This window comes from Meriones unguiculatus, chromosome X (genome assembly GCF_030254825.1).
Source record: "Meriones unguiculatus strain TT.TT164.6M chromosome X, Bangor_MerUng_6.1, whole genome shotgun sequence".
Classification (NCBI taxonomy): Eukaryota; Metazoa; Chordata; class Mammalia; order Rodentia; family Muridae; genus Meriones; species Meriones unguiculatus.
Genome location: NC_083369.1, coordinates 1,738,385 through 1,752,520, shown reverse-complemented (window position 1 = coordinate 1,752,520; position 14,136 = coordinate 1,738,385). Strand labels below are relative to the sequence as shown.

General features: G+C 37.4%; 1 protein-coding gene across 7 annotated transcripts in view; it reads left to right on the top strand.

Annotated features, from left to right (window-relative positions):
• Pcdh11x (protocadherin 11 X-linked) overlaps positions 1-14,136 on the top strand; it is a 630,344-nt gene that overhangs the window by 302,547 nt on the left and 313,661 nt on the right. For 6 of the 7 annotated variants that reach the window (XM_060375759.1, XM_060375757.1, XM_060375760.1 and 3 more), the window contains one exon: positions 3,718-3,747. In XM_060375759.1, the coding sequence (XP_060231742.1) occupies positions 3,718-3,747 (30 nt within the window). Of the gene's footprint in view, positions 1-3,717; positions 3,748-10,388; positions 11,412-14,136 lie in introns of those variants that run through there. The other variant, XM_060375763.1, reaches the window with a different exon arrangement.

The following is a 14,136-nucleotide window of genomic DNA, read 5'->3' as shown; positions in this document are numbered from 1 at the left end:
GACTAAAAAATCGGATGAAGTTTTTTTGTGTAGATTATTTCTTATAGAGAGTTAAAAATTTTAGTCTATTTCTCAGTCATTATCATTCATAATGAGGAGAGATAGTAAATTAGTAAACACTAATTAATTAAACTTGTCAAAACACAAGAGAACTAACTTGGACAGTTGTTTCAAATACTATCCTTAGTCTATGCCTCTGCAGACAAGTTGAATTTCAACATTTAGCTATTAATGGTTGCTTCTGATCAATACATATATACATAGTTTGAACATGTTAAGCTTAAATCATCTGAAAATAAATGATGAATTATATCTTTCCATACCTCAGTTCCTATTTTGAACATCCATATGTGTTTCTATGAACAATAAAAATTTATTCTCTGAGACTGGTAATAGGCCATTGAATGAATAATGTAGACTATGTCTTCTCTCTCATAATATTGAATGTGTTTCTCTCTGTATTTACTCTTACTGTAGGATAAATGCTACTGCCATTTCAACTTTCTGTAGTTATTTGCTTTCTAGAAAATTCACACAAAGTTTTGCGTTCCTGTACAATGGACAGGGAACCAAGACAAAAGTAAACAGTAGAGATATAGACATTTAATTCAATTGTTATATAGTGTCTTTATCCTTTAAAATTAAGAATAACTCTGAAAACATTATGTCCTAAAAATTTCATTTGTTTACTTATTTATTTATTTTTATTTTTATTTTTTTAATACTAGTTACAGTTTGTTAACTTTGTATCCCTGATGTGTCCCATTCCCTCTTTCCCTCCTAATCCCACCGTCACACCCTCATCTCCTCCCTGCCCCTTTCCAGGTCCACTGATGAGGGAGAACCTCCTCCCCTTACATCTGATACTGGTTTATCAGGTGTCTTCAGGACTGGCTGCAAAGTCCTCCTATGTGGTGTAGCAGGACTGCTCCTCCCTGGGGGTGGGGGGAAGGGAGGTCAAAGAGTCTGCCATCAAGTTCATGTCAGAAACAGTCCCTGTTCCCCTTATTAGGGTACCCACTTGGATACTGAGCTACCAAGGACTACATCTGAGCAGAGGCTTTAGGTTTTATACATGGCCCTTGTTTGAAGAAACAGTCTCATAAAAGACCCCTGTGCCCAGATATATTTGGTTCTTGTGGAACTCCTGTCTTCTCCAGGTAGTACTAACTCCCCCCCTCCCCCACCCCCTTTTTTTGATTCCCTGCATTCTGCTGGAGGTTTGGTTATGAGTCTTAATATCTGCTTTGGTACACTGCTAGGTAGAGTCTTTCAGAGGCCCTCTGTGGTAGGCTCCTGTCCTGTTACTTGTTTGCTTCTACATCCAATGTCCATCCTATTTGTCTTTCTAAGTGAGGATTGATCATCATACCCTAGGTCCTCTTTCTTGTTTATCTTCTTTAGGTGTGTAGATTTCATTATGTTTACCATATCTTACAGGTCTATATAAGTGAATATATACCATGTGTGTCTATCTGCTTCTGGGATACTTCACTCAGGATGGTTGTTTCTAGGTCCCACCATTTTCCTGCAAATGTCATGATTTCCTCGTTTTTAATTGCTAAGTAGTATTCCATTGTGTAAAAGTACCACAATTTCTGTATGCATTCCTCAACTGAGGAACATTCGGGTTGTTTCCAGGTTCTGGCTATCTAAAAATTTCTTGAGCTTTAAAATGTTAATTAACATGCCTCCTGAGGGACAATACAAAGAAAAAATCTTAAATAAATTGAACTCTAGAAGTTCATTATGAGAGTTTTAAACAGTTAGTCTAACTGAAATAAATTAAGATGTTCCTCTTAAGAACACAAGGAGATTGACAAAGTTAAAAAAAAAAAAAGCAGAGCCTGGTGGTGGGGTGGTGGCTGCAGAGACTGCTGCATCAACCAAAAACCTAGATCCCCTGCTTTGATGTAGCCAATAAACAACTCAGTCTCCATGTGGGTTCTTTAGTAAGAGGAGAAGAGACAGTCTCTGACATGAATTCAGTCACCTGCTCCTTGATCACTTCTCCCTGGTGGGGTGACCCAGCTTGCCCACAGAGAAAGAGGACCCAGGCAGTCCTTATGGGACTTGATATGCTAGAGTCAAACAGTAGGTGAGGAGGACTTCTCCTATCAGTGAACTAAGGAAGAGGGAAGGAGAGGAAGTGGGAGGGAGGATAGGACTAGGAGGAGATGAGGGACGGTACTACAACTGGGATACAAAGTGAATAAATTATAAATAATAATAATAATGAAAGAACTATAAGTATCTCCTTTGTCGCCCTGTTGGGTAGAGTCTTTCAAAGGTCCCATATGGAAGGCTCCTGCCCTGTTTCCTGTCTTCTACTACTTCTGATGTCTATCCAGTTTGCCCTTCTGAATGAGGAGTAAGCCTCTTCCCTAGTGTCTTCCTTGTTGTTTAGCTTCTTGAGGACTATAGATTATAATATGTTTATCCTATATTATATGACTAATATCCACTTATAAGTGACTATATACCATGTGTGACATTCTGCTTCTGTGTTACCTGACTCAGCATGATCTTTTCTAGTTCCAACCATTTTCCTGCAAATGTCATGATTTCCTTGTTTTTAATTGCTGAGTAGTATTCCATTGTGTAATGTATGTCGATTTCTGCATCCATTCTTTTGTTGGAGGACATCTAGGTTATTTCTAGATTCTAGGTATTAAAAATAAAGCTTCTGTGAACAAACATTAGGCAGAGTGCAGGGAACTTTATCGAAGTAGGGGGAGATAGAAAGACCTGGAGGGGACAGGAGCTCCACAAGGAAACCAACAAAGCCAAAAAACGTGGACTCAGGGGACCCTGAAGATGCTGATGAGTCAACGAAGGACCATGCATGGATAGGCTCTAGACCCTCTGCTTAGTGGTAGCCCTTAGGTAGCTCAATTTCCAAGTGGTTTCCTAGTAAGGGGAGCACGGGCTATCTCTGACATGAACTCAGTAGTTGGCTCTTTGATCATCTTCATGTGGTGGGTGAAGCCTAGCCAGGCCACAGAGGAAGAGGATGAAGCCAGTCCTGATGACCTGATAGGCTAGGGTCGGATAGAAGGGATGTAGGACCTCCCTTATTAGTGGACTAGGAGAGGGGTATAGGAGTAGAAGAGGGAAAGAGGAGGGGGACTGAGAGTAAACAAGGGAGAGTGCTACAGCTGGGAAACAAAGTTAATAAATTTTAATAAATAATAAATAAATAAATTTTAAATAAAGAACCACCAACGTTATTGTCTTAACATTAGAAATTTTGTCTTGATGTCATATAGATATTTTTGTTCTTAATTCAGAAATGCCCAATGAACCTAGTTCATCCTGATTTAAATAAGAAACATGTTTATATTCAAACAAAAGACCTAGCCATTCAAAATTCTGTGAGATGTATGTGATATCAAAAGAGAATATCTTCTAATGGAATGGGTATATTTTTTTAGTTAATGCATATGTAGGTTAACTGAAGTTTTTTTAAATCCAAACATAGTATTTTATGTGGCTTTTCATGTTGTTTCATGAAATTTACAATACCGTTATATTTATTTGCTCAAACTACCCCTAAAGGAATGAAAACAGATTAAAATTATTGTACAATTGCACTGGAAATATTGACATATTTTTGTAAAAAAATAAAATCGCTATGTAGTAAACTATTTAGTGCTAATTTTTGTCTTTGTTTTTGTTTTGTTTTGCCTCCCTTGTCTCCATTTTATCCAAAATCAGCGGAGATCTGAAGGGAAGAGGGCAGGAAAGGTAAGATTTTTTTTTATTTAAATTGTTGAAACTCACCTTTTGCCCCAAGTTAATACTCTCAGTAGTTAATATGACATATGTTATCGTTCTGCCTTACGAGAAATTCATGTTGTGTTTTCTGTATATTTTGTATTACATAGTTCTGGATGCATTTGCTGAGTCTTATTTTCTTTTTTTTAAAGATTTATTTATTTTATGTTTTCACACACAGCAGAAGAGTGAATCAGATTACATTACAGATGGTTGAAAGCCACCATGTGGTTGTGGGAATTGAACTCAGGTCCTCTTAACCACTGAGCCATCTCTCCAGCCTCTGGCATGTTAACTTTAAGGGCCCAGTGAATGCTGTATTTAATTTTTCTTTTCCAGAAGCTCTGCTTGGATAAACTACTCAGTGGCCTTTAAGTTATAGCACTCTTTTAAAACTAAACACCCACCTTAATTCAGTTGGGGATGTCTCTGCCTGCTTGTTACTCTAAGAAACAGAAGGAAACAGAAACCCAATCTACAAACAGAGAATCCATTTTAAAAGAGGAAGTTTTATTTTGCCTTAAGGTCTGACAGGTATCAGCTCAGGATCCAAGGGACACACTGTGCTGGTCTTCTAATTAGACAGAATATTATGGTGAAAACACATGATGAAAATAGTCTCCTCCTGGCCAAAACATGGAAAAGACAGGTCCCAGTAACCTCCTTCAGTGGCACATCTCAGGTACCAGAAAGCCTTCTGCTAGGTTCCACTTTTTCTAAGTGTCCCAAACTCTCTAACAACAAGTGCCACAAGCTGGGAACCACGCCTTTGACAAAGGGGTCTTTATTTAAACCACACCACTAAGTGAACAAGCCTTTCTTTGCTGTTGGCTGCTTGTGAGAGCTTCCACCAACTGCATTGCCTTCTTACTCTTCTGTTCCCGAGGGAAGTCTGAGTCTGTGTTGAGAAACAGTGGAATGCTGAGTTGAAAACTGTTCCAGTTCAGGCCTTCCAGCTCTTCCTGCACACTCTGTCTGTCTGTTTCTGCCTCTATCTTTGTCTCTGTCTCTCTTTCTGCATGTTGCAGACAGCATATCTGTGCTTTCAGATAATGCCAGGCAACGCTAAGCTGGTGCTAGATTGGTCTATATCCCCTTTTCTTTTCTTAAATATTCATTTTGTTATTTTGAATTTTGTACATGTGTGTAAGACTGTGTGTAGATATGTTCATGTGAGTGTTGGTGTCTCTGAGGTCTAGAGGCATCAAATATGAAGTTGCAAGTGGTTTTGCGAAACCTTGTATGGGTGCTTGGAATTGAACTCCTGTCCTCTGCAAAGGAAGTACACTTGTTTTTTTTTTTTTTTATTTTACGTGCATGGGTGTTTTAAAATTATTTTTATTTTTATTAATTACAGTTTATTCAATTTGTAGCCCCCCTGTACCTCCCTCCCTCCTCCCCTCTCAATTCGACCCTCCATCTCTCATCCCCATCCGTGCCCCTCCCCCAGTCCACTGATAGGGGAGGTCTTCCTCCCCTTCCCTCTGATCATAGTCTATCAGATCTCATCGGGAGTGGCTGCATTGTCTTCCTCTGTATCTTGGCAAGTCTGCTTCCCCCTTCACAGGAATGTGATCAAAGAGCAGGCCAAACTTGTCCTGTCAGAGACAATCCCTGTCCCCATTACTATGGAACCCACTTGGACACTGAACTGCAATGAGCTACCTCTGTGCAGGGGTTCCAGACCATCTCTATGAGTGGTTCTTTACTGGAGTATCAGTCTCAGAAAAGACCTCTGTGCCAGACATTTTGGATCTGTTGCTGTCCTTGTGGAGCTCCTATCCTCTCCGGGTCTTACTGTCTCCCACTTCTTTCATAAGATTCCCTGCACTTTGCCCAAAGTTAGACTATATGTCCCAGTATCTGCCTCGATACCCTGCAGGGTAGAGCCTTTCAGAAGCCCTCTATGATAGGCTCCTGTCCTGTTCCCTGTTTTCTCCCTCCTCTGATGTCCATCCTCTTTGTCTTTCTGAATGGGGATTGAACATCTTAGCCAGAGCCTCCTTCTTGATTAGCTTCCTTAGGTGTACAGATTTTAATATGTTTATCCTATATTATATATCTAATATCCACTTATGAGTGAGTATATACCCTGTGTGTCTTTCTGCTTTTGAGATACCTCACTCAGGATGATCTTTTCCAGTTCTCACCATTTACCTGCAAATTTCAAGATTTCCTTGTTTTTTTATTGCTGAGTAGTATTCCATTGGTTAGTTGTACCACAATTTCTGTATCCATTCCTCAACTGAGGGCCATCTGGGTTGTTTCCAGCTTCTGGCTATTAAAAATAAAGCTGCTATACACATGGTTGAGCAGATGTCCTTGTTGTATACTTGAGCCTCTTTTGGATATATGCCTAGGATTGGTATTGCTGGATCTTGAGGAAATGCTATTCCTAGTTGTCTGAGAAAGAGCCAGATTGACTTCCAAAGTGATTGTACAAGTTTACATTCCCACCAGCAGTGGAATAGTGTTCCCCTTTCTCTACATCCTCTCCAGCATGTGTTGTTGCTTGAGTTTTGTTTTTGTTTATTTTGTTGTTGTTGTTTTTTTTATCTTAACCATTCTGAGGGTTGTAAGGTGAAATCTTAGGGTCACTTTGATTTGCATTTCTCTGATGACTGTGGATGTTGAACATTTCTTTAAGTGTTTCTCTGCCATTCGATATTCCTCTATTGAGAATTCTCTGTTTAGCTCTGTACCCCATTTTTTTAAATTAGATTACTTGATTTGTTGCTGTATAACTTTTTGAATTCTTTATATATACTGGATATTAGTCCTCTGTCAGATAAAGGGTTGGTGAATATCCTTTCCCAATCTGTAGGCAGTCATTATGTTTTGAAGACAGTAAGGGAAATGAAGAGTACATAGGATAGAGACTCACTTACCAGCTTTTTGATTACTCCTCCTCGTGGTACTCCCTTGCCATGCCACAGAGGAGGAGGATATGCTCTCTACTGATGAAACTTAATGATCTGGGATGTATAGGATAAAAGGAGAGAAGGAAAGCGACAGTGGGAGGGGAAGGGGGATGGGGGTACAATAAGGAGGTAAAACGAATAAAAAGTTAATAAAAAAGTCCATTGATGTTGATAGATATTAGTAGCCAATGATTGTTAGTTCTTTTTATTGTAATGTTGGTGGTGATTATTTGTTTGTGTGATTATTTTCTTTTGCTTTTTGGTTGTGAAAGTACCTTTTACCTTTGTGTTTGCTTGGGTGTAGTTGATCTTGTTAAAGTGGAGTTTTTCTTAGTATCTTCTGTGGGGTTGTGTCACTTTGTATATATTGTTTAAATTTGGTTATGTCATGGAATATTTTGTTTTCTCCATCTATGTTGAATGAAAGTTTTGCTGGGTATAGTGTTCTGGGTTGACATCTGTGGACTCTTAGTGTCTGAATGACATCTGCCCAGGTCCTTGTGCCTTTTATAGTCTCTGAGGAGAAATATGGTGTGACTCTGAGAGGTCTGCCTTTATAGGTTACATGGCCTTTTCCCCTTCCTTCTTTCACTATTTAATTCTCATTCAGAAGAGAAAACAGGACAGACATTAGAAATGGTAGAAGACAGGGAAAAGAATGGAGCCTACCACAGATATCCTCTCAAACATTTCATCCAGCAAGGTATCAAAGCAGATTCAAATACTTCCAGTCAAACTTTGGACAGACCTCAGTTAGTCTTTTGGAGTAAGGAAGATAGAGAATGACCAGAAGGAAACAGAAGTGCCACGAGGAGACCAACAAAAAAAAAAAAAAAAAAAAAAAATAGGGCCTGGGGTGCGCAGGGGCTGTAGAGACTGAAGTATCAACAAAAGACCATGCATAGACAAGACCTAGACTCCCTGTTTAAATGTAGCCCATAGACAGCTCAATCTCTGTGTGATTTCCCTAGTAAGAGGAGACAAGACAGTCTCTGACATGAACTGCATTGCCTGCTCCTTGATTACTTCCCCTGTTAAGGCTACCTGGCCAGCCCACAGAAGAAGAGGATCCAGACAATGCTGATGGGATCTTACAAGCTAGGGTCAGACTGTAAAGAAGGAAGACTTCCCCTATCAGTTGACCAAGTGAGAAAGAGAGGAAAGGAAGGGAGGATGGGACCAAACGGAGATGAGGGACACCTAGTGAATAAATTGATAATAATAATAATGATAATAATAATAGAAAAAATATTAAATATTAAACTGGAAAATGAACAAACTATCTTACACATCCTACTAAATTATAATTCTAATTTCTCCTCTTGTTAAATAGTGTGAGCACTAATATTAAATAACTACAAAGCTAAACAGAAAATTCTCAACTGAGGAATACCAAATTACAGAGAAACACATAAAGAAATCCTCAACATCCTTAGTCATAACGGAAATGCAAACCAAAAGAATCCTGAGATTTCATCTTACACCCATCAGAATGGCTAAGATCAAAAACTCAAGTGACAACACATGCTGGAGAGGATGTGGAAAAAGGGAAACCCTCCTCCACTGCTGGTGGGAATGTAAACTGGTACAACCACAACCACTTTGGAAATCAATCTGGTGCTTACTCAGACAATAAAGAATAGTGTTTCCTCAAGATCCTGCTATATACCACTTCTAGGAATATATCCAAAATATACTCAAGTACACAATAAGGATATCTGCTCTACCATGTTTGTAGCAGCTTCATTCATAATAGCCAGGAGCTGGAAACAACCCAGATATCCCTCAATTGAGGAGCGGATATAGAAATTGTAGTACATTTACACAATGGACTACTACTCAGCAATTAACAAGAAAATCGTGAAATTTGCAGGCAAATGATGGGATCTAGAAAAGATCATCCTGAGTGAGTCATTCCAGAAGCAGAAAGACACACTCAGTATATACTCACTAATAAGTGGATATTAGACATATAATATAGGTTAAACATACTAAAATCTGTACACCTTAAGAAGCTAAGCAACAAGGAGGACCCTGGATAAGATGATCAATCCTCACTCAGAAAGACACACAGGATGGACATTCAAAGAAGGGGAAAACAGGAAACAGGACAGGAGCCTACCACAGAGGGCTTCTGAAAGACTCTACCCAGCAGTGAATCAAAGCAGATGCTGAGACTCATAACCAAACTTTGGGCAGAGTGCAGGGAATCTTATGAAAGAAGTGGGAGACAGTAAGACATGGAAGGGACATGTGCTCCAAAAAGAGAGCAACAGAAGAGTACATTGCAGCCAGTCCTGATGAGATCTGATAAGCTAGGGCAAGATAGAAGGGGTGGAAGACCTCCCCTATCAGTGGACTTGGAGAGGTGCATGGGAGAGATGAGAGAGGGAGGGTGGGGTTGGGAGGGAATGAGAGAGGGGGCCACAGCTGGGATACAAATTGATTAAACAGTAATTAATATTAAAAATGAGAAAAGATAGCAGAACTCAATAAAAATAAATTTTCTGTTCTATGACAAATTGTCTAGCATTATGCTTTGATTTTTTAATCATGTTTTGAGGTTGAATTATATTAACATTAAACTTCTGAAAAATATATGAAGTACCTGCATGTGATAGTTTCCACTGTGTATAAAATCTTTTAAATAAAAATTATAATGTAATTTGAAGGGCCAAATTTGGGGTTTGAAAAACAACTTGCCTAGGTTCTGACAGGAAGTCATCTACTACATCTGATGCCCTTACATGTTTTTATCAAGTGTAATAACTATGTGAAAATGGAATTTTACTAGAATGTCAAAGTGAATTAGCATTAATGCTTGAAAGAAAAAGTAAAATAACAACATCAGCATTATAAATCAATATACTTTCCTGAGAGTTGTCAAATGTCCTTATGAAATATCTTGAAGATCAGTGTGACCTTTGTTTGTCGACCTTACTTCTTGCATGAAATCAAAACCCAAAAAAGGAATAATAAAATTGTCCATTTAAAGCACAAAAGCAAATTTAGTAGTAATAAAATTTCACTGGATACAAAGGGGAAAAGAGTGACAGAGAGAAAAATAGGAACTTTGTAAAAGTTTACAGGTTTGGGGGCTCAAATGTAGCCCATGTGCATCTCAGACTCCATGTAGGTTCCCTAGTAAGGAGAACAGGGTCTGTCTCTGACATGGACTCAGTGGATGGCTCTTTGATCACTGCCTCCTGGAGAGATGGCCTGACTAGGCCACAGAGAAAGAGTATCCAGATAGTCTTGATGAGACCTGATAGACTAGGGTCAGGTAGTAGGGGAGGAGGTCCTTCCCTATCAGTAGACAAGGGGAGGGCCATAAAGGGGAAAGAACGAGGGAGGGTGGGACTGGGAGGAGATGAGAGGGGGGCTACAGCTGGGATACAAAATGAATAAATTGTAATTAATAATAATGAAGGAAAAAATTAAAAACTAATTATGGGGGTTACATCTCATCTTTTTTTCAGTGAGTTCTAAGTATTGGAGACATGACACTGGCAGAGTTCAAGAGGAATGGGAAAAAAAAATCCAACCTAAAGTCTGGCAAACACAAAACACAGTGTTAAACCTGGATAGTTATGAACATTTTGCCATTTTATTTCTATTAGCTTTCCATAACAAAGAATGATAACCTGCTAATAGCATCCTGTTTTGTTGTTTTGTTTTGTTTTGACACAGGATTTCTCTGCGTGGTCTTGGCTGTCCTGGACTCCTTTTTGTAGACCAGGCTGGCTCGAACTCACAGGGAACTGCCTTGCTCTGCCACCCCAAGTGCTGGGATTATAGGTGTGCATCACTGTGCCTGTCATGATTTATTTTCAATCATTGTATATGTGTCTCTATGTATGGGTGTAAATGTTTATAAGGAATCATTGTATACATGAATCTGTACACATATATACATATATGCATAGAGGTGGTATTAAATAAAATTTTAATCACCCCAATAGGACTTAGTATCCCTTTTTATAACTGAGGAAGTAGTGTTACAGATAACAAGGCTATAGCATCACAAGACCAGAGCCAGAATTTAAATGAGGGTGGTCTCTTTGTAGAAACTTTCCAAAAAGGAAATATCAAAATTTTTGTGTTAAGGAAACTATTTCTATAATAATGAAACAGTGCTTTAATTGAATTCAAATATTACATTTAGTATATCCATATGATGGTATTTTGTGGTATACTTGAATCAATAGTTTAAAATGTTTCTAAGGCTAGAGAGATGGCTCTGCAGTTAAGAGTGCATATGGCTCTTACACAGGAGCATAGTTGAGTTCTCAACACCCAAGTCAAGTGGCTCACAACTGCTAATAACTCCATCTTCAGTAATTCTGAATCCTTAGGCTTTTTCGACAATCAGCAATGCATGCATGTAGACACAAACATACACACACACACATCAATAAGAAGTCACATACACCGAGAGAAAGAGAAAGGGGAGAGAGAGAGAGAGATTTAAATAGATAGGGTATATTTTTTTGCAAGTTCTTTATAAGAATGGTTTAATTAAAAAAAGTTTGCAAATATTTCTATTCATTATTACAGTAGAACATGATTAAAGCTATTTCATTAACCTATTGTACACAGCTTGATATAAATTGATTACAGTACACCGTAGGTATGAAATCTGTCCTCTGATGCCCTTTGATTTAGGTCCACTGCATTTATGTGTGCATTTTGAAGGGTATTTTTTATGTTAAATTTGAGAAGCTATAAACATTAAATATATTGAGTGTCAGAATAGTCATTAACTTTGAATTTATTGCAAATGTTTCCATAAAAGATTAATTTCTTGCATCCATGAACTTTAGCTATTTAGATTTTTATGACTTCTATACTATATCTTTTATGTTCAGTTTAAGTCAGATATCATTTTTATAAAAATTAGGAAAAATATATTATCTTAGTTAAATATATAGTAACTTCACAAATGCTTTATTGTTGTTTTATTATTTTATTATATTTAAGTTCTAAAACATGAAAAGACAAGGGCAATTCTCAATGATTTTTATACCTTTTTAAGTGGCTTCAGATAGGAGCTATTTTTATACTAAAAATAAAAGTTAGAAAGAGACACTTTTTTATTAGTTCTTAAATATAATATTTCACAGATAATCTAGTGGCATTCTAATGGCATAATAAAATTAAATGCCACATTCCAAAGTACATTCCCTCTCTAGCTAGTTAATATTAGAGCAACTAATAGCTAATTAAGAGGAAAGTGCATTTCAAAATGCAACCACCTCTAGCTGAAAAAAATAGTTGTAGCAACACTTATTTTAACTAAATGAAAGAAGTAAATTTTTAAAAAATGTTTTTTTAAAGTACTTTAAAGCATTTATTTGTATTAGCACTCACTGGCTTATCAATTTCAAGTGCAGGATTTTTTTTCTTTCATAGTTATCATTAACCTTGAGATATATAAATAGACATTGTGAGTTCTCCATCTTCTCTGGATAAGTCTGTGTCTAAACTACCCTGAGGTTTTGCACAAATGGCCTGGCTTGTTAAAATGTATGTTCACCAAAGTGCTAAACTGAAGAAGGCAGAGACAGAACTGACTGAGATTCTCAATGGAATATGTTCCTGATCCCTTTGTATGTGCCTGAGTTGAAGTTGCAAAGTGGTTTCTTTCTAACTAACATCATAGATAACAGAAAGCAACTATAGTCAGAGTAAAAGTGAAAGGTCTTCTTTGTCATCTGCCTGTCTTCTTTCTGATTCCTGTCAATTGTGTACCCAATTTGTTCCCAGTTTGAATAAAGACAAGGTGGTTGAGTGACAATAATGTTAAAGCTATTATGTATTAAAATATTCATTGTGCTCACTTTTCCAGGATACTTTCTTTTTGGTTCAGAAAGTCAGGCATATTTGGAAGACTTTTCTTCAGGTATTCACCTGAAAGTTTAATTTAGTGATTCAAATAAAATATGCCCAACTATACAACAAGGGTATTTGCTCATCCATGTTTTCAGTAGCTCTATTCCTAATAGCCAGAAGCTGGAAACAACCCAGATGTCCCACAATTGAGGAATGAATACAGAAATTGTGGTACATTTACACAATGGAATACTACTCAGCTATTAAAAACAAGAAAATCATGAAATTTGCAGGCAAATGGTGAGAACAAGAAAAGATCATCCTGAGTGAGGTAACTCAGAAGCAGAAAGACACACAGGATATATACTCACCCATAAGTAGATATTAGACATATAATATAGGATAAACATACTAAAATCTATACTCCTAAAGAAGCTAAAGAACAAGGAAGACCTTAGGGAAAATGCTCCAAATCTCATTCAAAAGGACAAATGAGATAGATATAGGAAGCAGAAGAAGACAGAGAATGATACCCCAACCAAGGAAAATGCATGGAAAGGACCTAAAACCCTGGCTCACATGTAGCCCATAGGCTCAGTATCCAATTGGAGTAAATGGAGCAGGGACTTTCTCTGGCATGAACTCAGTGGCAGGCTCTCTGATCACCTCCCCCAGAGGGGTGCAGCCTTGTCAGGCCACAGAAGAAGACAATGCCACCAGTCCTGATGAGACCTGATAGGTTAGGGTCAAACAGAAGGGGAGGGGAACCTTCTCCTATCAGTGAACTAGGGGAGGGTCATAGGGAAAGAAGAAGGAAGGAGGATGAGATTGGGATGAGACGAGGGAAGGGGCCACAGCCAGGATAAAAACTAAATACACTGCAACAAAAAAAATAATTATAATAAATAAGAAAAAATAATATGACATTGATATATTTTTATAAACTTTTCTCCAAATGCAATCAAATCTTATGTTATGCCTTTGAAAAGATGTATCTGTATTTCTTGCCTTTACTGAAAGATTATTTTTAATACATAATTATTTTAGAGTAATATTACCTCACTTATCTATAAGACTAAACTACAGCAATTATGAATACATTTCTTATATTTATTTTACTAGTTTTTATTAAAATTTCTAGTAGAGCTGTGAGAAAACTAAATAGTAAGGGCTTCAACTTGGTATTAATATCCAAAGAACCTGCTTACTATCATACTGCATACATTTCTTACATAGGAACATCTAAGAACAAAATATTGCAGACATACTCTAAAGCATTTTTGCAAGATCTTAATAATTTTCCATTGAATGAATTTATATCGTTAAATATAACAATAACCAAAAAATTTGATCAGTAGCTTAAGAGAACAGAAAATTTGGAAAAACCTTTGAACCTTTGGGATTAGGATTACAATGCTTATCCTGTAATTATTCAAATCATTGTTGCACATCATCCTTAGTGTTCCAACTGTTAATGTTTTGTGACATGTCTTTATATGCTGCCTTGGTTGTTGATTCCCTATTTGTATGCATGTGTACTCTCTGGATTTTATTTACTCATGATTGAAGGGAATCATGGTTTTGGATGGAATCTTCAGTTTTTATT